Source organism: Bombina bombina, chromosome 2 (genome assembly GCF_027579735.1).
Source record: "Bombina bombina isolate aBomBom1 chromosome 2, aBomBom1.pri, whole genome shotgun sequence".
In the NCBI taxonomy this organism is placed as follows: domain Eukaryota; kingdom Metazoa; phylum Chordata; class Amphibia; order Anura; family Bombinatoridae; genus Bombina; species Bombina bombina.
This window is the reverse complement of record NC_069500.1, coordinates 684,846,464-684,869,077: the sequence shown is the minus strand read 5'-3', so window position 1 is coordinate 684,869,077 and position 22,614 is coordinate 684,846,464. Positions and strand designations below refer to the sequence as shown.

General features: G+C 39.6%; 1 protein-coding gene across 1 annotated transcript in view; it reads right to left on the bottom strand.

Annotated features, from left to right (window-relative positions):
- Positions 1–11,915: 11,915 nt before the first annotated feature.
- Positions 11,916–22,614, bottom strand: part of LOC128649410 (prostaglandin reductase 1) — a 40,807-nt gene continuing 30,108 nt past the window's right edge. Inside the window, exons 8-10 of the mRNA XM_053702663.1 lie at positions 17,591–17,696; positions 14,194–14,312; positions 11,916–12,170 (exon numbers count right to left, since the gene is read on the bottom strand). Of these exons, the coding sequence (XP_053558638.1) occupies positions 12,060–12,170; positions 14,194–14,312; positions 17,591–17,696 (336 nt within the window). The 3' untranslated portion in view covers positions 11,916–12,059. The remainder of the gene's footprint in view (positions 12,171–14,193; positions 14,313–17,590; positions 17,697–22,614) is intronic.

Sequence of the window (22,614 nt, the reverse complement as noted above, 5' to 3'; positions counted from 1 at the left end):
ATACATTTTATAACATAGTATTGTGGCTATCCCCTGCCTCCCTCTAGTCAAGGATTCCACTATGCTAAAATCTAGCTTTTACTGCATTCTGACGTGTTTGCATGTGTGCAGAAACTCTCCTTCAGATACCTGAAGTGAAACCTAGGTTTGAAAATTGGGGCACTCATAATCGGAGAGAGGTGCATGAAACTAATTTAGTATTTAATGTCACTTTAAATGGACCGTCTTAATTTGTATTGTTTTTTGTTTATTTGTATTACTCTTATTACTTATTCCCCAGTTTTGCATAACCAACACTGTTATATTAATATAGTTTTTACCCCTGTGATTACCTTGTAGCTAAACCTCTGCAGACTGCCCCTCATTTCAGTGCCCTCTCATAAGTAACTCCACATGCGTAAGCATAATGTTATCTATATGGCATACATGAACTAACGCCGTCTAGCTGTGAAAAGCTGTCAAATGCATTCAGATAAGGAGGTGACCTTCATGGGCTTAGAAATTATGAGCCTACCTAAATTTAGCTTTCAACAAAAAATACCAAGAGAACAAAGCAAATTTGATGATTAAAGTAAAATGGAAAGATGCTATACTAGACTGTACCTTTAAGTAGCAGCAATATTAAGACCACTAATACTTAATCTTTCTGCCACCTAAAATGTGGCAGATTTCAATAATCCCGATCAGATCTGATCGGGATGATTGACAGGCCACATGTGAGCAGATGGTGTTATTGCACAAGCTTGTGAAATGTTAAATCCGGCCAGCGAATGCATTTATCATGGGGCCAGGTAGACGAAGTTTATGACAGAAAACCTCATCTACCCACCAGTTGATAAATGGAGCCCACTGGATTCCCAAAGAAAAAAGGAAGGACCTGGAAGTCCAAGGACATAGAAAGTAATGAAGCTCTCTGAGATTGAAAATCTCACAGGGGAGAGTGAGGTTAACAGGGAAGCGCAAGGTTAACAGGGAAGCGCCTACACTGATGTAAATTCTCAGTTAGCAGCAAATACTGATTAAACTTGTTTTCACTACAATTGCACTTACATTTGCTCCTATTTTAGTATAAATTACAGTTAAATAAGTGTTGTACATTTTGAGCCAACTTCACATTCATACAGCAGGATAGATACATCAGTGAGACCGTAGAAAATATGAGGAATGTGATAGATTTATAGATATACAATAGAACTCCCATGTCCCACTTTCTGAAAATGGCAAGGCTTATTTCTCATAAAAGTGCAATGTTATTTGTAAAATATGCACAAAACTATTCAAAGTATGATCCTAATTTGTAAAATTTACACAAACTTTCAAAGTATAATCAGAATTTGTAAAAACACAATCCAAAATACACTGCTTTATTCTGAACCTATGGGCTCGATGATATAAACTTCCCCTGCTCAAAGCCACTTTTTCTCGCTGATTTGCGCATGAATTCTCTGGTGGAATGATCGTAAAAAAGGGGCAGTCCCTGAGAGTGGCGAAATGGCTCCTATTAAAAGTATTGGAGCTCGCTGGGTAGGGACACTTCGCACCTTAGAGCGAAGTTAGTAGGGAGCAGAGGGAGCACATTAAAATTAAAATCCTGCAGCCAATATAATTTACATTATGCTGCGTTCTGCATAAAGCATCTTACATTCGCTTATATTTTCGTATATATGTGTTTTTTCATTAGGGTTATTATTATTTTGAGGGTTCTGAGAAAAACTCATAATGGATATCTGCAGTGCGAAAATCTTTATAGAATTACGCTGGGACTTTATATTATTTATATTTATATTTTTGTTAAAATTCGATTTTTGGTAAGGAATTTTATTTGCGATTTTTGATGCACCTTAACAGTACAATTGTTCCCTGCTTATTATTCTGTGATTGGTTCAAATATTTGTTTTGTATGATGTTTAAAATATGAAATTTAATTGTGCATTTTCCATATGAAAATACAGTATACTCCCCTTAGCAAGACACCCTGTTTTCAGGGTAAAAAGTGGCTTTAGATCATTCCACCAGGGAAATATAAGGACTGGCGAGCATTCTTTAATAATCTTGCCAGTCCAGAGAGCTTTCAATCATCGAGCCCTTAGGGCATTAAATACAAAATAGGAAATGCAAAGCTTAAATGTAATAACGTTTAAAGAGCCAGTCAAGGTTAAAATTAATGTTACATAATTCTGCACGATGTAACCTTAACCTAGTAACACCTGCAACAAGCATGTCGTGGGCATGCTGTCTAATCACAGTGCTATCGGTTACTCTGTGGAACTACATATAGCTCATTCCTGTGCTGGGTAAAGCAGCTGACAGCTTTACCCAGTGCTAAAGCACTCTCTCATGTAGTTCAAAGGCACAACCTGGTGCACTGCGATTAGAAGAAACTAGAAGAGCAGAAGAGGCTGGTGAGCAACAAAGCATTATTTCAGTTCATGTCAAAATGGAAACAAGATGACAAATAAAGGTTTCTATGCAAAGGACTTATAATAACTTCTTTTATGGATTTTAACATTCTTTAAACTGTAAATTGTGAAACCCCTATCTTGCTACATTGTATCTGCCTTGGGGACCCTTAAACGAGATTGCATCTTCATTTATGTGCCTCCATGCACTCTTAGTCCAAACTCGTTCACAAGAGACGCCTTTAAAAGTGAGTGAGCTTACATTATTCAACTTGTAAATTTTAACAATAATTGCAAATATTGTCAAAAACAAACCATTTAGTGATAGAAAAATAGTGCACAGCCTGCCCATGCTGACAACATAAAAGATGCATTCAGGGGGGCGGAGCTTGCCACGCTGCATGGTGGACACATTATACAAGAGCTCTGCAAACCGAGTGCTACCTAACCCCTTTATTCATATTAATACTATATTTGTTTATAGCCAGTTTTTTCCCTAAACTATTAGAGACCATTTAGCTACACTGGAAAAGGCTTGAAAACACATCGGAGGATTGCCGCTATCAATTTAAGCCTGCTTTCCCTGTATACAGCGGCTCTGAGAGGGGAGAGAGTCGGACTTCTGGTCCGGACCGTTAAGACCTTGTGGGAGTTAGTGAATACTTCGGTCCTTATTCCAGACCTCTACCTACCCCTGCTCATCCAACTCCTGTAAGTGCCACATCATAGCAATATCTTGCCCCCTAGCAGGGGTAGCGCACAACACGCTACTACATTTTGGAAGGGGAAACTCAGGAAACTTTTGGCGCCATTCCAGTTTCTGCAGGGAGTGAAACCGGCGACACAGTGATCGGAGGTCAGACCGGGCTGGTTCCAGTTATAACCGCAGGTGCCTGTTCTTTCCTCCTTGACACATAGCCATAACATCTGAGAGTCACGGCTGAGACAGGCTTCAAACTCTCCCGGTCAGAACTAGCTGCACCCCTGACTTTAGATCTCTACAGACATCGCCTACTGCTTCTGAGGGAGGTAAGATTATACCTAATTGCTCCTTTCTACTATATTCACTGGGAGAGACAATAATGAGGTAGAAACAGTCTGGCCTCATCACCTTATTTACATTACGGGATCCACCACAGGCCTTAAAGGGACAGTAACACCGATCACCCTCCACTTTTATATCATTGGCCCAGCATTATTTCCTACTGAATGTGACTAGATAAGCTCCCCACCATGACTAGAGGCCTCCATGTTATCATAAATTGGTGCACCTCCCTCCACAGACCCTGCACCCTTTACTCATCTCCTGAAACACCTAAGGAAATTAAGGGATTAACAATCTGAGGAAAACATCCCCTTATATTTACCCTCTCATAAAGATTCTACTGTTGACTAGTGGGCTCTCTTAACCCACCTACACTTTGACTACCCTGCACCTTTCTCATACTCCACTCCCCCTTTGGAATCAACTACTCCAACACGCCACCCACATAGGATTTCCGCATTTTCACATAGAGGCTGCCCTGTGACATGACCTAAGGGGAACTGAATTCTAAGGCCTCCTGGGTGTGTTCCCCCCCCTTCTTTTGGATTTGAAATTTTTACATTAGTCACTATCTAACCTCTCTCCCCCCCTTTCCCGTCGGCCCTCATTGCCTACGGGTCATATCACATAATCCCTTTTCCTTACTCGCTCGGCAGAGAGCAACCCCCTGGAGAGAGAGTTAGCAACTCACCAGTACTCAAGTGAAGTTGTATGCTTAAAAAGAGGTGTAGAAGGAGTGCAGAAGACGGAAGAGTCTGAGATATAGGGGTTGAGTGTGGAATTAGCGATCTGTTCCAAGACAAATTACTAATTTGAAGCGAATACATCACTACAATATGCGAGGCTAGGCCTCTAGCACAGGGGGGTGTTGGGCCTGTAATCCCCGCTTACCATCCTGTCCTGTAATTTTTCCTGCCTAAACACAGTAAACAAGTGTTGATACCTTTAATTCAACTCGCCGGTCATGGCTCATTCACAAAGGAAAAAGCAAAAGCACAACAACCTGCCGAAGCGGACTTTATCAGACCATTTCTCTAATAAAGCTACATTTGAACACGACATGTCAGATGATGATTCCAGAGATTCAACAATGTCTTCTAAAAGTCATTCTAGAGCCCTATCTCACTCTGCTGAGAGATCAACTCACACATCCTCATCCATCCTCAAATCCATTAAAGAATTATCAAATAAAATGGACTCCCTCCACTCCTCATTGAAACAAGAACTCAAGTTCTCAGTCTCTGAACTGATGGGAGACATATCCTCGCTAGGCGAGAGAACAGAGTCGTTGGAGAAGAAGCAGGAAGATCTCAGCCTGGACCCCTCCAATCTTCTTGCATACACGCAATCCCTGGCTGAAATGATTACTGACTTAGAAACAAAAATAGCAGATCAAGAAGACAGATCGCGACGCAATAACCTCAGAATCAGAGGTATCCCAGAGGATATTGGCCCAACTGACCTTGCTAAACATCTTCAGGCCCTTTTTACAGAGCTGCTGGGCCCTACTTCAACTCAAGAAAATCTTATTGACAGAGCGCATAGAGCGCTCAGATCGAGAAACTCCCCATCAGGCTCAGCTAGAGATGTTATTGTCCGTCTGCATCACTATACCTTTAAAGAGCGGCTTCTAAGGGCATCATTTCAGAATAAGAATTTGAAAGATCCATTTCAGTCTGTTCAGGTTTTTCCAGATCTATCTACCCATACGCTTTCCAGAAGACTGATGTTCCAACAAGTTACCCAATGCCTCCGAAACAATAATGTCAAATATAGGTGGGGCTTCCCTGTTGAGCCCTTTTTTCAATTCCAGGAATCTTCATATGCCGTCACAACCCCAGAACAGGGGATCAAGATCCTTCAATCACTGAAACTCATACAACCTTCCAGCCAACCTTCTACCACCCCTGAAAAGTCGGGGAAACTCAGCTCCATGGCTCCTCCTTGGCGACCTCTACCTCAGACATTCAGTTTTCATACCGCAAGGAATGACCCTTTGCCACCACCCAAAGAAGCCTAATTCCCAATAAAAAGGACTAATCCTTCTGAACCCTCTACTCTACTAAAATTTGAATCTCTTGCCCACCCTTACCCTCTCAGTACCCCTCCCCTCTAGTTATAGTGTTTCTGGTACCCTGGACAGTGTGTGGGGAGTACCAAACACTACAGGACTTTAAGAAGCAGTGGACTTATCAGGAGAGGGTGAGTAATGTAATGTAATTGCTTGTATTGTTACTACACAGTTGATAGTATATTGATAGTCCTTTTAACATGGAGTTATTTTAGTTCAATTACCTAGATATACATCACTTCTCTCATCCTTCACTAGACACACTAACTCCGAGCACATAGTGACTGTATTCGGCACAACATTAGTAGTTAACATCTATAGGAATCCAGCAAGACTTTTCTGCTACTCATAGTAACCTAAGTCCTCAGATATATACTTTTGGGTTAAATTTGTTGTTCTCACCCTGCCCCTCATTAAGAGCGAAGTTATATAGTCGAGAGGACATGTGAACCTTTCCACCATCCCCATTTGGGCCTTCATCACTACTTAAAGCCTCACTTGTATAAAAATGTCGCTGACACATAGCCCTCGAAATAGATCTTCCTATAGCTTATAATACTGATTAGGCTTCACCATGCATCTCTTCTCACATATAAGGCCTTAGACCCTTAGAATGGCCAAATGATAGTCATTCCCCGGTCGTATCCGCTGCCCCCCCTTCCTAAGGGGGTAGACTCATTTAATTGCAGAGGAATAAAGGGGCACCTCATTTCTCATACCCAGAATCCGCACACTATAGGATTTCGAGAATTTTATGGACCTTAGTGTACGTCAAATTCAATCCTCATTCAGGATAGTTCTTGCTACTTAAATTAAGCCGATCTTTTGTATGTATATATAGTTCTACTAAAAATGTATACTTGCGCCAACATATCTAGAATTGTGGTAATTATGCTTGGAAATCCTGTGTTGGTTTATCATATGTTGCCTTAAAGGCTTTGATTTTTGTTAAGACCTTGCCACTGTCAATCAATGGCCAGACCTCTCTCTCTCTCTCCATCTACTCCCCCTCCTCCCTTTATTTCTCCAAGGCCTAGCGGAGCGGAGACCCGGCTCCAACACCCTCCACCCTTCTTGCCACTTCAACCCTAGTACTTCCCTCACCCTAAACTAGCACTCGGTCTGCTACTCATACTCATTCCTTTTTTTTCTCTCTCTCTTACACAGTTATCCCTTCTTTGAGACATACCACCTGAAATATTATCTATCCATTCTATTAGCAGCTCCTAACCCCCCCCTTCCCCATAACTCCCCCCTCCCTCATTATTTGAGCGGTTCTTGCCCGCTGCAATTCCCCCCCCCCCCCATTTTATATTGTACATAAATTACGTAATACCGTAATATATAACTACACTCTTATAGTTTAGGATTACGCCTAATAGTGGAGATTTGATCTTTCCCACCTTCCCTTACAACACTCCTCTGTTCTGCCTTCCCTCACACAATGACGCAATTACGCTTCCTGACTCAATACCCAAGGCCTCAATTCCCCCACTAAACGCAGTCTCCTGCTTAACATGCTCCATCGTTCTAAAATAGATGTGGCCTTTGTCCAGGAGACACATTGGCTTTCTAATGTAGATACCACATAGACTTATAAGAAGTTCCCTACAGTAATTACCACATCCTTCACCACCAAATCCAGAGGTGTAGCGATCCTCCTCAACTCCTCTATCACATATGAACAAGACCCACAAGCATGATACATCATCTTAATTTGTAAACTTAACAACAAATTACTCACTCTGGTGAATATTTATGCACCCAATTCGGGGCAGATCAAATTCCTAAGGCAGCTACTGGAGTCAGAGTCGGCCGTAACTCGGGGTGAACTAGTGATAGGAGGTGATTTTAATCTAGTGTGGAACTCATCTATAGACAGAACTGGTCCTAAGATATCTCTGCCTGAAAGGGCTTTACATCCTCTCTCAGTAGCATTCCAAAACCTATTTAAGCAGTATGATTTATATGACGTGTGGAGGGCTCTTTTTATTCTCCCCCGCATAAATCCTACACCCGGATCGATTTTTTCTTTTTGGGGTCCCGATACCTGGATACTGTCACAAACGCATCAATTTTGACTGTCTCTTGGTCAGCATTCCCCCCCCATACCTCAATATCCACGTGGCAACTTAAAGACTGTCTTGTCACTAACCCAACGTTTAAAATCGAAACTCAGGAGGTCATAGTAGATTTTCTAAATAGAAATGATATTCCGCCTCTGTCGGTGGAAGTCATCTGGGCCTCTCTTAAGGCTTACCTCAGAGGTTATTATATAACGAAAACTTCTCAGTTAAAGAAAGCGCAGGGAGATTCCCTTGCATCTCTCAACTGTAAACTTAGGTCTTTGAAAAGTAAGCCGTCTGCTTCAAAATCTTCCTTTTTAAATGCCCAAATTGCAGAAATCACCAAACAGATTTGAATGCTAGAAGTCTATAGAACCCAGTCCAACTTAGGAAAAATTAAGCAGATATATTATTATAAAAGAAACAAGGCCTCTTCTCTCCTAGCATGAAAATTAAGACATAGAACTGCCCAGGCAAAGATAATCACAATTAATTAGAAGAATGGCCCAGTGTCATCCCCTAGAGCTGTGGGAGAGGTCTTCAGGGACTTCTACTATAAACTTTATAATTTAGAATTGTCCGACTCATTGAGGTCACTCCCACTTAGCGATATTCGATCTTATCTACAGGCCCTCAACCTCCCATAGTTAAATCAATCACATATCTCAGACCTTGCCTCTCCGATAACACTCGAAGAGGTTGGGTTGAGCATCAGAGTCCTTAAAACAGCTAAATTGCCGGGCCCGGATGGTTTTACGGGTCAATTTTATAAGACCTACGCCTCTCAGATCTCCCCCATCTTATGTAGAGTATTTAATGAAGTTAAAAACAAGGGGCAGTTTCGGAGTGAGTTCTTGGAGGCTTCAATCTCTACCATACTCAAGCCAGGTAAGGACCCTTTGGAGTGTGGGAGCTACCGCCCAATCTCCTTGCTTAATATAGACACTAAACTCTATGCGAAGATTATTGCCAACTGTTTAGCGAAAGTTATCTCCGCTCTGGTGCACCCAGACCAAGTGGGCTTTATTCCCCAAAGGGAAGGCCCAGACGCCACTAGGCGGGTCCTCGACATATTAATTGAAGGTGCTAGGATTGAGTCCCCCATGCTCGTCCTGTCGTTAGACGCCGAGAAGGCCTTCGACAGCGTGAGATGGGAGTATCTTTGGGAAACCATGCGAGCCTTCAATTTACCTGAGGAATTCATACTTTCGGTTCAGGCCCTCTATTCCTGCCCAGCATCCAGAGTCAAAGGAGTCGGATTCCAATCCCGTAGTTTTGATATCACCAACGGGACGAGACAGGGGTGTCCTCTCTCCCCTCTCTTATTCACCCTTTCTATTGAACCTATGGCGCAAGCTATTAGGTTTGACCCTGATATCTCAGGGTTTCAGATCCAGTCGTCCCAGCATAAAATCTCTTTGTACGCGGACGACGTTACTCTCCTACTTACCAGGCCACCCAAGTCCCTCCAGGCCGTCTTTAAGATACTCACCCAATTTAATGCCATGAGTTATTATAAGCTCAACCTGTCTAAGACGGAAGCTTTACATTTTAATATTCCATCTCTTGAGCTCTACTCCCTACAGAGACACTTTCAATTTCAATGGTCCCCTAGTTCTATTAAGCTCTTGGGTATCCACCTCTCCCCATCCGCAGCCACAGTAATTTCCAAGAACTATACAGAAAGACTCCCAGAATGGAGGAAACTTCTAGATTCCTGGGACTATCGTGAAATATCATGGATGGGTAGGATCGCCGCCATTAAAATGTATTTTATTCCCAAGTTAACCTATTTGTTCAGATCACTTCCGATTAATATCCCTAGACCCATCCTCAATAAGTTGCAGAGCCTAATTACTAATTATGTCTGGAAAGGCAAAAAACCCAGGACCTCCAGACAAACTTTACAATGAACCTATGACAAAGGGGGGCTTAGTCTACTGAATATCATCCTATATTACCAAGCGGCTAGACTGTCTCATCTGATGAGTTGGGGACAACTTGAATGCCCGGCCTCTTGGAGAGAGGTCGAGGGCTCTCTCTTACCATCAGGCCTACATTTGACTGACTTGCCCTGGGTCCCGTCTCACTGCAAGAAAAAGTCTTAACATTACCCACCCGGTGATATTAGATACTTTACACTTTTGGGAACAAATTAGATATTCACCTACGATTGCTCCTCACCCTTCCCCAAGACAAACCATTGCTAGTGCCCTTTTTTGCTTTCCAGATTCCCACGTTTCCAGCTGGAGGGACCTTGATGCTGTTTACATCTCGGATCTATCTTGCCATGCAAATGAACTATCCCATAATGCCATTTGTGACAAATTAAAAGGTCCGACCTCTCTAATATTCAAGGCCTTTCGACTTTGCTCCATGGTTAGATCATGGGGTTTCCCTAAAAAGAACATTAGAGCAGTCACAATATGAGAGCAGAGATGGTCACAGCCCCACAGACTCAAAGGCATCCTTCTCCTTTCATTATGACATTCTGCTCTCTCCTTCATCCAAACATAAAATCTCTCAGCACATAGCATGGGAGAAAGAATTGAATTTCGAGGCCGAAACTGACTCCTGGTACAGAGAGCTAATTCTTACTAAGAAGTTGCTACATTGCACGACTTTATGGGAACTACACTATAAACTGACAGTCCGCTGGCATTTAATTCCGACTACGTTGCATAAGATATACAACACCCATCCCCCTACTTGCTGGAGGGGATGTGGACAATTGGATCGCAGGCCCATATTTGGTGGTTTTGCCCTAAGATAGCACCAGTTTGGTCTCAGATCTTTTACATCTTACACTCACTAGGCATCACACCTACTCTAAGCCCACAAACATGCCTTCTTCACCTAAATTTCCCAAATATTTCCTCAGCCCAAAAAGCCTTGACCATCTACATACTCATGTCTACCAAGCTAGAAATTGCAAAAGCCTGGAAGCTCCCCTTCCCCCCCCCCCCCTCCATCACTCAGATCCTAACTACAGTTAATTTCCTCCTAAGAATGGAAGCATATTCATACTCTATGCAGGATAAACTAGACTCCTATTATGAGATCTGGTCACCTTGGTGTGAAAATTTTCCCCCCTGAAATGGGCTAATCTCTGTAGAGTATATCCACAATTCCCATTCCTTCCCGAACTCCTTATACCCCACTTCTCACCCTTCCCTATGAGATCTCCACTATTCTTCCATCCTGCATAGGGCCCAATAAACTGTGAGAGTTATTACATTGTATTATTTTGTATTGTATGATATGCGGTTCACACGGTAAAGTTGAAAGAAAGAAAAAAAAAAAAAAAAAAAACACTAAATCAAGAAAGAAACATTTAAATGAAGGTTATATAGAGACCAGTGGAAGTTCTGTATGCCTGTTCCTTCTCACCTCACTCAATTAAGACTTTTGAAAATTCATGCTGTGACTATAATAGTGACTAATTGGCAAGATACCCTACCAGCGGAAGTGAACTGCTAATTCCTCCTTTCTTGTATATTGTTATCAACAGATATGTTGCATACGTTTGCCGTTATTGAAATTTCTCAATAAAAAAAAAAAAAAAAAAAAAAGATGCATTCAGGTGGGTTGGCTGTGGCATGGAAGGAATTTGATTATAATAGGTTCCTATGAAAGTCATGATTGTCGCCTTTTAAAACCCAATTTAAAAGACACCCGTAGTGTTAGAAACAATCACAATAGTGCAAGCGTGACTTACAAACAAATAGTAAAATATAACTTAAAAACCCTTTCTGTAGCGGGTCCTGAAGTGACTAAGGAGATATGGCCATCATGTCAAGATACTTATGGCATTCATATAATTAATGAGTGTTGTGAATATATTGTTATGGCAATAGATGAATGTGACATTAGCAAATGAGTATTTTCCTTGAAAAAACATGAATAGACCTTTACTGTAACCTTAAAAGGTGTGAATTAGCTATAGTATTAGTCAGTTTTGGGTGACTTCTCATTTTCTATTTCAAAAACAGGTACTTAGCACATGAAAAAAGATCTTTTGGGAGCTTTTCGGTTGAAAACATGTTTGCAGAGATGGGCGACCAGTTCAGCCTGAAATAATTTTAGGCAGCAAATAAAGATTGTGATTGAGGCCCAAGTGTATTATTCCCTTCAGGTATTAAAACACATTAAAGCTCTTAATATGGCATCAGGATTATGTTTTTATAATTGTAAAATACATTTGTAAAACAGCATAAGGAAAGGAGCAAATTGGTTTCTAATTATTAGATATATCTATATCTTAGGAAACCAGCTATAAAAAGGAAAAGTGATTACTACATGTAAGCATATAGAAATAATTACTCAGCAACCTATTAATATATATATTTTTTAATTAATAATTTCTTTTGATAGTATAAAACATTGTACTAAATTGGTCCAAATATTATCAGCATTAAAATATTCTAAGAGGTAGTTATTCTAGCCTAAAAGGTTTTCAAGCCATTCCCAGATGTTTGTTACACTTTTATTACTGCCTTCCCAATGTTTTCTCCATTCAGCATCCCGATGAAACCTGCGGGCATGTTTTCAAATCCTTCTGTTACATGTTCACTGTATTTTAGCTTGCCCTGTGTAAACAAATAGGAAGAAAACAACCTTATGAATATTTATTTTTCAGACCTTATTGTGTCCATGAAAACAGTTTTTTTTTTGTTTTTTTTAAATGCTTAGGTCTTTGAATGTGGCCATAAGGTAATGATGTTTTTATGACTCATATCGATGTACAATATTATTTACAGGTTACTTCAGGACAAGCGAGTAGACATTTTGGGCTACATCACACGTGGCGCACTAAAATTTGCATGTGAGCGATTAAGGAAAATCACACCCACGCTAACTCATATCACAAGTTGAGACTAAACATTTTTGATTGAGTGCAATCAAATTTAACGCACATTGTAGTAGCGCGACTAAAGACCTAACACCAAACACAACATAAAACCATTCAAATATACTGTTACACTCCAATAAACACTATAAATATTAATTAATAAAGGTATATGTTATATGGCCATGTATTTGACTGCAAAGGGCTATAATATATATTTTTCTAAATAAGAATTTTATAATATACAATAATGTGTTTTACTGTGTATTGTCTGTATATATTTAACACTCCAATGTTCTTCACACACAGGAAAACTTTATTATTAAATCTATCTATCCATCCATGCCTGTATATATGCTCCAATAGATATATATTTTACAATAACATTACCAGATGTATATAGAAATATATATTTAATAATAAAAATATTTTTTTTTCTATGTGAAGTACATTGGAATGTAAAACAATCATAAACCTTTCCGGGTTGCGCACTTTAGGTTTAAAGAGGTGTTGGGTTAGCGCACATGAAGAATCCGTTATCTTAAAGGGACAGGAAACCAAAACATTTTCTTTCATGATTTTGATACATACAATTTTAAACAACTTTCCAGTTAACTTCTGGTATCAAATTTGCTTCATTCTCTTGTTATCCTTTGCTAAAGGAACAGCATTGCACTACTGGCAGCTAGATGAACACATCTAGTAAACCAATCACAAGAGACAAATGTGTGCAGGCACCAATCAGCAGCTAGCACCCACTAGTGTAGGATATGTGTGTATTATTTTTTAACAAGGGATATCAAGAGAACAAAGCACATTTGAAAATAGAAGTAAGTTTAAAGGTGTTTTAAAATTACATGCTGTATCTGAAACATGCAAGTTTAATTTTGACTTTAATATCACTTTAAGGCAGATTATGTAAAATATTAAATATAAAATAATAAATTATAGATACTGTTAAATATATATTATATTGTATATTTAGAATTTTTAGTACATTACATTAATGTTTTTCAATATTTTATATTTAATAAATATATAAATCACCTTAATATAACTCAGGAATTATTGTACTTCTGTCAATTTTATGTGTGCTAAACCGACAGTGGTACACTAATTCTTCATGTGTGCTTTTTTTTCTTACAGTATCTATAAATAATTATTAATATTTTACATAACGTGCCTTAAGATTTAATAATTTTTAACGTGTGCTAACCCGACACTGCTTTAGGCCTATGTTGCGAAATCCAAAGTGCGTTACACATATTTTTACATTCCAATGTTCTTCATAGTGTAATTTCTAATATATATATATCTTGTATGTGAAGAACATTGGAATGTGAAATATTTATAACGCCTGTCAGGTTAGTGTGCAAGCAATAAGTGTTCGTTTTTTCCCCTGCACTCTTCATTTAAGTTTATGGGCAAAATAAGTTAACGTGGTCGTAATATCCCAAGTCCCTTATTTAGTGAGCATCAGGTTTTGCTTGCACGCAAAACTTTTACTTTCAGCTTGAAATACACGTACTAACCCGCAAGTGCAAACGGATTACTTCTAGCGATGCTTACGCATGAGCGGGTGCACTGAATAGTGCACCACTTGTAAATTAGACCATTGTCAGTACTTGAGCAAGATTCAAGTGAGAAATTAAGGATGCTTTTCCCATTTCCTCCCTAAATAATAGCAAGTAAAATGTACATGTTAAGCAAAGGCAATCTTTATTCATTTCTCGGGAAGCAGGTTTGACAGACATGAATCATACCTCTACAACCCATTCCAAGAGCTGTTTAACTCCCTCTGGATAGTTTTTTTTCCATCTAAGCACTATAAATCCTTCCATGCGCAGTTGTTTAAAGAGCAAATATGGCTGTATGTATGGACCTGTATTAAACACATGTCAAAGTCATCAATGCAGTACATGTACAGATTTATATACACACACACACACACACACATTTACATAGAGATGTGCATTTGTTTTCGGACATATGCTCCGAAAAATCAGATTTTTGGTTTTCGTAAAATGAATGCACCAGCAAATTCAAAAGAAAATGAAAAAATACTGGCCAGGGCCCTGGCAAGAAGAGGGTTGGGTTAAGGCGCTCTACAGAGCCCTTTAGGGCAAGTATGTAACTACAGGTGAACTTTTCCCCTGTAGCTTTGAAACATTTACATTTGTTTAATGAAAAGGAATATAAATTTTTAACAAAAACTCGATTTTCGTTTAGTTTTAAATTAAACGAAAACTGAATAGTGCAGGCAACAAATATTCAGGGAGACATCCCTGCACATCTCTAATACACACACACACTGAATTGGATAATTCTTATTACATTTATAGAAAAAAATGGAAGGCAATTCCCCTAATTGTACATTATATACATATATCATTTTTAACTTTATGACCATTGAATCTTTGAAAGTACGTTTGTCTTTGTTTTCTTAAATTATTCATAATTAACTCACCCATAACACCATGCCCATTAGAACATAGCACAATACACAGCAGCATATTTAGTTTATGTGATACCTTAGATAATGGGAAACCTTCTTCCCTCCACAACCAGAGAACAAGTCACAAGGAGGGATCATGCACTCCCACTATATAACTAAGGATGGTTAATAAGAATAAAATAAATAGTTGTGAGAATAATGCTAAGGAACTACCTCTCAAAATGTTGCTGCCTAAGCACAGACCTAGTTGACCTACACCGAGCATTCACTTTGTCCTGCTAACGTTGTGCATTTTCTCTAGATCTTTCTGGCCAGTGTTTTCCCTCAGTTACTAGACCTGCATTGCATAACTTTTTGTAGAATATTACATTGCAGGAAGAGCAACACTTTGGAATTGGTTAGTGTCAAAGAAAATAAAGATAAAGTCAGGCAATAAACTGTGTAGTAAATTCAAAGTTCATCTTAATAGAAATATCTCTCCTGCATGACTCTGCAAAAAAATGATATTTCAAGATGTTCTTAATGCTTAGTACATAATAACTAAGTAACCTTTCTAAAAGAGGTTAAACTGTAGTTTAGTTGCACAATTGATGATCAAAGCGTAATCTGAACAATATATGCTCCAAATTAGCTTTGCTTTAGATAAATAGCTTTAATAAAAACAATTAAACACACGGCTTGTTGGTTATGTAGACATAGTTTAAAGGGCCACAGTACTATAAAAATACAAAACCAAAACAGTATAGTCAATATGGCTAACTAGAAAAAAAAAAAAAAAAAAAAAAAAAAAAAAACTTTACTCACGTCTACATACCCATATGCTTTATATCCATGTAATGTTTTATTGCAACGTTAAATAAAGTTTTTATATTTTAACAGAACAATAAAGTGTAGCCATGTATTTCACTTTTGTGGACATTCATTTATTAAAATAAAATGCTCTAAACAAATTCCTTTCCTCTAATATAGGAGTTTGACTACATTTAACTCAGTTGGAAGGAGTTAAAGTTACACTCTGCGTCAGATGGACAACCAGTAATTTTAGCATATACACATATCCTTTCTTCTCATTCGTGCACCATCTCTATCCTCGGATGGAACAGAATAAGCGCACAGCTTTGACTATATAATAAATTGTATTGTGGTTTAACTCATGCAAAGAGATTTATTTAAAACAACAACAACAACAACAACAACAACAACAACAACTTTCACTGTAATGATATAAAGAAATACCTTTAAAAATACCTTTAAAAAGGGACATGAAACCAAAATATTTTCATCTGTGATTCAGATAGAGCATGTGACAACTTTTCAATATACTTATATTATCTAATTTGTTTTGTTCTCTTGGTATCCTATGTTGAAAAGGATATATAGGTAGGCTCAGGAGCGGTTGATTTATGGCTGCACATTTAAGCTTCATGTTATTGGCTCACCCAGAGTGTTAACTAGCTCCCTGTAGTGACTTGCTGCTCCTTCAACTAAGGATACCAATAGAATGAAGCAATTTAGATAACATAATTAAATTGGAAAGTTGTTTAAAATTGTATGCTCTATCTAAATCACAGAAAGAAAAAAAATGGGTTTTTAGAAGAAAAAAAAAAAAAAAACACACAAAAAAAAAAAAAAAAAAAAAAAACACACACCACAAAGGATTTATCTTTGGAATAGCTCGACAAATTTGGCAACAATGTATCAGAACTTGAATAGAAATTACCAACAATTTACAAAGAGACTCATGTAGCAAAAGTCTGAATATAAAAAGTTTCAGCTGAACAATAAAAAAGTTTAATTTTGACTTTCATGTCCCTTTAAGAAATGAGCACAGAAGTCAACTGACTTCTCCACAACATTGTTTACTAGGTGACAGACACAACATGAGGTTTGTATATGCTCCTTACATGTTTGTCTAGGACTGAGTAGGGGTAGCTTGTGGCTGTGCATACAAGCAAATCAACAATTACACACTGAAAACAGCAAAAATTGCCCTTATAGCAAATCTGTGCTCCTCTTGTTATCCGAAAAATAAAAATGACACTGTACCCTGGAGCTCTATGGCACCAAATGCACTACACAAAAGACATTTCCGGAAATTGCTTAATTCAAAATCAGATGAACTGCCAAAATGACTCTATATCAGCATTACACTTAAACAGTACTTTAGTATGGCCATATTACAACCATATGGTGTATTTAAGTATTGCAAATTGAACTTGTTACTGAAGAGATGAGAGAGCGGGAGAGAGCTACATTTAGTTTAAATGACGCGATTGGGCCGGCTGTGACAGCATGCCCAATGCGCTTAGGGAAAAAACAGACCCGCTCAGTAGAGCAAGGAGCAGCGGTCTGTAAAAATAATTTTTGGTGATAAATATCTCTTTTTCCTTTAGAAAGCCGACGCTAGGCTTATGTTATATAATTCTGCACCATGTGCAGAATTATTTAACATTATTTGGTGGGTTTACTGGCCCTTTAAATTAGATAAATGTCTTCTCTCAAGATCTACATTTCTTAAGCCTAATGTAAGGGCTAATATAGAAAAGAAGTCAGGAGAGTACAACATACAAAAGAGAAAATTTCCTTGTAAGGATGTGATGTCTAGATCTCTCTTTAAATTATAGATTGTTCATATGCTACTACTGCTGATATGTACCAAGGAACAGATTTACAAAACAGTTGTCATAACTTCAGAAAAAGCATACCTGTCTGAGGAACTGAATCATTGTACATAGATATGGCGCCACATACTGCTATTCTTCCAAAATCCTTCATTTGCTGAAGTGCAGTGTCTGCGTACTTTCCCCCAACCTGCCAATACAAAGCATGCACTTATGTAAAAATGAATATGCCATATTAATCAAAGAAGATATGATACAAATAGTATAAATGCAATCTTACTTTAATTCTAAAATCTAACTATGAAGCAGTAAGTAACAGTTGACCTCATATATTATGGAAGAAGATAAACAATTTTAAGAATATTTTGTATGGTGATACTCTGAGAGAATTATCAAGTGTTTGTCGGACCTGATCCGACAGTGCGAATCAGGTCCGCAAGACCTCGCTGAATGTGGAGACTCGCCAGAAACACAGGACCTCAAGCTCCGTATGGAGCTTGATAAATGGGCCTCTGAGTTTTAAAGTGATTGTAAAGTTTAAGGAATCAGTGCCCAGTATCTATAAATAATCTTAAACCCAGAGGCACTTTAATTAAACTTTACAAACACGCTTTTTAAAAATACTTAACATTGCGTTATGGAAAAACATAACGCCCCACAAGCTGGACGCCAAAGTGGGCACGAGACTACTGGAGGAAGCCGGATTTGGCATTGATATGCTAAATACAGTAGGAGATGCTGGTCGATGACCAGTGGTATGTTTTCCATAACGCAATAGTAAATATTTTTAAAAAGAAGCATCTTTGTAAAGTTTAATGAATTAAAGTGCCCCTGTTTTTAAGATTATTTGTAGATACTAGGCACTAATTCCTTAAAGTTTACAATCACTTTAATACAACAGGAATTTGTGCATCCTTTGTTAGCATTATATTTTACAAAGAATATGGAAAGCATAGAACCCACTCAGATGATAATTAAACTCAGCATGTCTAAATAGCAACATAAAAGGCCTATTTTTAACAGCTTGTATGATTAGATTTAAAATAGTATCACTCCATTTCACAAATGTGCAATGTTAGAAAATGTCTAACAGTAGTTTCTCCAACATAGGTGTGTCCGGTCCACGGCGTCATCCTTACTTGTGGGATATTCTCTTCCCCAACAGGAAATGGCAAAGAGCCCAGCAAAGCTGGTCACATGATCCCTCCTAGGCTCCGCCTACCCCAGTCATTCTCTTTGCCGTTGTACAGGCAACATCTCCACGGAGATGGCTTAGAGTTTTTTAGTGTTTAACTGTAGTTTTTATTATTCAATCAAGAGTTTGTTATTTTAAAATAGTGCTGGTATGTACTATTTACTCAGAAACAGAAAAGAGATGAAGATTTCTGTTTGTATGAGGAAAATGATTTTAGCACCGTAACTAAAATCCATGGCTGTTCCACACAGGACTGTTGAGAGCAATTAACTTCAGTTGGGGGAACAGTGTGCAGTCTCTTACTGCTTGAGGTATGACACATTCTAACAAGACGATGTAATGCTGGAAGCTGTCATTTTCCCTATGGGATCCGGTAAGCCATGTTTATTAAGATAGTAAATAAGGGCTTCACAAGGGCTTATTAAGACTGTAGACTTTTTCTGGGCTAAATCGCTTCATTATTAACACATATTTAGCCTTGAGGAATCATTTATTCTGGGTATTTTGATATGATTATATCGGCAGGCACTGTTTTAGACACCTTATTCTTTAGGGGCTTTCCCTAATCATAGTCAGAGCCTCATTTTCGCGCCGGTATGGCGCACTTGTTTTTGAGGACAGCATGGCATGCAGCTGCATGTGTTTGGAGCTCTGATACATAGAAAAGTCTTTCTGAAGGCATCATTTGGTATCGTATTCCCCTTTGGGCTTGGTTGGGTCTCAGCAAAGCAGATTCCAGGGACTGTAAAGGGGTTAAATATAAAAACGGCTCCGGTTCCGTTATTTTAAGGGTTAAAGCTTCCAAATTTGGTGTGCAATACTTTTAAGGCTTTAAGACACTGTGGTGAAATTTTGGTGAATTTTGAACAATTCCTTCATACTTTTTCGCAATTGCAGTAATAAAGTGTGTTTAGTTTAAAATTTAAAGTGACAGTAACGGTTTTATTTTAAAACGTTTTTTGTGCTTTGTTATCAAGTTTATGCCTGTTTAACATGTCTGAACTACCAGATAGATTGTGTTCTGACTGTGGGGAAACCAAGGTTCCTTCTCATTTAACTATATGTATTTTATGTCATAAAAAAAAAAAATTTAGTAAAAATGATGCCCAAGATGATTCCTCAAGTGAGGGGAGTAAGCATGGTACTGCATCATCCCCTCCTTCGTCTACACCAGTCTTGCCCATACAGGAGGCCCCTAGTACATCTAGTGCGCCAATACTCCTTACTATGCAACATTTAACGGCTGTAATGGATAATTCTATCAAAAACATTTTAGCCAATATGCCCACTTATCAGCGAAAGCGCGACTGCTCTGTTTTAGTAAATTCTGTAGAGCATGAGAACGCTGATGATATGGTTTCTGAAGGGCCCCTACACCAGTCTGAGGGGGCCAGGGAGGTTTTGTCTGAGGGAGAAATTTCAGATTCAGGAAACATTTCTCAACAAGCTGAACCTGATGTGATTACTTTTAAATTTAAGTTGGAACATCTCCGCGCTCTGCTTAAGGAGGTGTTATCCAATTTGGATGATTGTGATTATCTGGTCATTCCAGAACCACTATGTAAAATGGAAAAGTTCTTAGAGGCCCAGGGGCCCCCCGAAGCTTTTCCTATATCCAAGCGGGTGGCGTACATTGTTAGTCCGGTATACCTTTAGTACCTCCCCCCATATTTAAAAAATTGTTTTCCTATAGTCGACCCCAGAAAGGACTGATGGCAGACAGTCCCCAAGGTCGAGGGGGCGGTTTCTACTCTACACAAGCGCGCCACTATACCCATAGAAGATAGTTGTGCTTTCCAAGATCCTATGGATAAAAAATGAGAAGGTCTGCTAAAAAAAGATGTTTGTTCAGCAAGGTTCCCTTCTACAACCAATTGCATGCATTGTCCCTGTCACTGCAGCCGCGTGTTTCTAGTTTGATGAGCTAGGAAAGGCGATTATTAGTAATTCTTCTTCTTATGAGGAGATTATGGACAGAATTCGTGCTCTTAAATTGGCTAATTCTTTCACCCTAGACGCCACCTTGCAATTGGCTAGGTTAGCGGCGAAAAAATTCTGGGTTTGCTATTGTGGCGCAGAGCGCTTTGGTTAAAATCTTGGGCAGCGGATGCGTCTTCCAAGAACAAATTGCTTGACATTCCTTTCAAGGGGAAAACACTCTTTGGCCCTGACTTGAAAGAGATTATCTCTGATATCACTGGGGGCAAGGGCCACGCCCTTCCTCAGGATAGGTCTTTTCAAGACCAAAAATAAACCTAAGTTTCGTCCCTTTCGCAGAAACGGATCAGCCCCAAGGGCTACGTCCTCTAAGCAGGAAGGTAATACTTCTCAAGCCAATCCAGCCTGGAGACCTATGCAAGGCTGGAACAAAGGAAAGCAGGCCAGGAAACCTGCCACTGCTACCAAGACAGCATGAAATGCGGGCCCCCGATCCGGGACCGGATCTGGTGGGGGGCAGACTCTCTCTCTTCGCTCAGGCTTGGGCAAGAGATGTTCTGGATCCTTGGGCGCTAGAAATAGTCTCCCAAGGTTATTCTCTGGAGTTCAAGGGGCTTCCTCCAAGGGGGAGGTTCCACAGGTCTCAGTTGTCTTCAGACCACATAAGAAGACAGGCATTCTTACATTGGGTAGAAGACCTGCTAAAAATGGGAGTGATTCATCCTGTTCCATTAGGAGAACAAGGGATGGGGTTCTACTCCAATCTGTTCATAGTTCCCAAAAAAGAGGGAACGTTCAGACCAATCTTAGATCTCAAGATCTTGAACAAGTTTCTCAAGGTTCCATCGTTCAAGATGGAAACCATTCGAACACTTCTTCCTTCCATCCAGGAAGGTCAATTCATGACCAAGGTGGATTTCAAGGATGCGTATCTACATATTCCTATCCACAAGGAACATCATCGGTTCCTAAGGTTTGCATTCCTGGACAAGCATTTCCAGTTCGTGGCGTTTTCTTTCGGATTAGCCACTGCTCCTAGGATTTTCTCATAGGTACTAGGGTCCCTTCTGGCGGTGCTAAGACCAAGGGGCATTGCTGTAGTACCTTACTTGGACGACATTCTGATTCGAGCGTCGTCCCTTCCTCAAGTAAAGGCTCACACGGACATTGTCCTGGCTTTTCTCCGATCTCACGGATGGAAAGTGAACGTGGAAAAGAGTTCTCTATCTCCGTCAACGAGGGTTCCCTTCTTGGGAACTATAATAGACTCCTTAGAAATGAGGATTTTTCTGACAGAAGCCAGAAAAACAAAACTTCTAGACTCTTGTCGGATACTTCATTCCGTTCCTCTTCCTTCCATAGCGCAGTGCATGGAAGTGATAGGTTTGATGGTAGCGGCAATGGACATAGTTCCTTTTGTGCGCATTCATCTAAGACCATTACAACTGTTCATGCTCAGTCAGTGGAATGGGGACTATTCAGACTTGTCTCCGAAGATACAAGTAAATCAGAGGACCAGAGACTCATTCCGTTGGTGGCTGTCCCTGGACAACCTGTCACAAGGGATGACCTTCCGCAGACCAGAGTGGGTCATTGTCACGACCGACGCCAGTCTGATGGGCTGGGGCGCGGTCTGGGGATCCCTGAAAGCTCAGGGTCTTTGGTCTCGGGTAGAATCTCTTCTACCGATAAATATTCTGGAACTGAGAGCGATATTCAATGCTCTCAAAGCTTGGCCTCAGCTAGCGAGGGCCAAGTTCATACATCAACCATCAGGGGGGAACAAGGAGTTCCCTAGCGATGGAAGAAGTGACCAAAATCATTCTATGGGCGGAGTCTCACTCCTGCCACCTGTCTGCTATCCACATCCCAGGAGTGGAAAATTGGGAAGCGGATTTTCTGAGTCGTCAGACATTGCATCCGGGGGAGTGGGAACTCCATCCGGAAATCTTTGCCCAAGTCACTCAACCGTGGG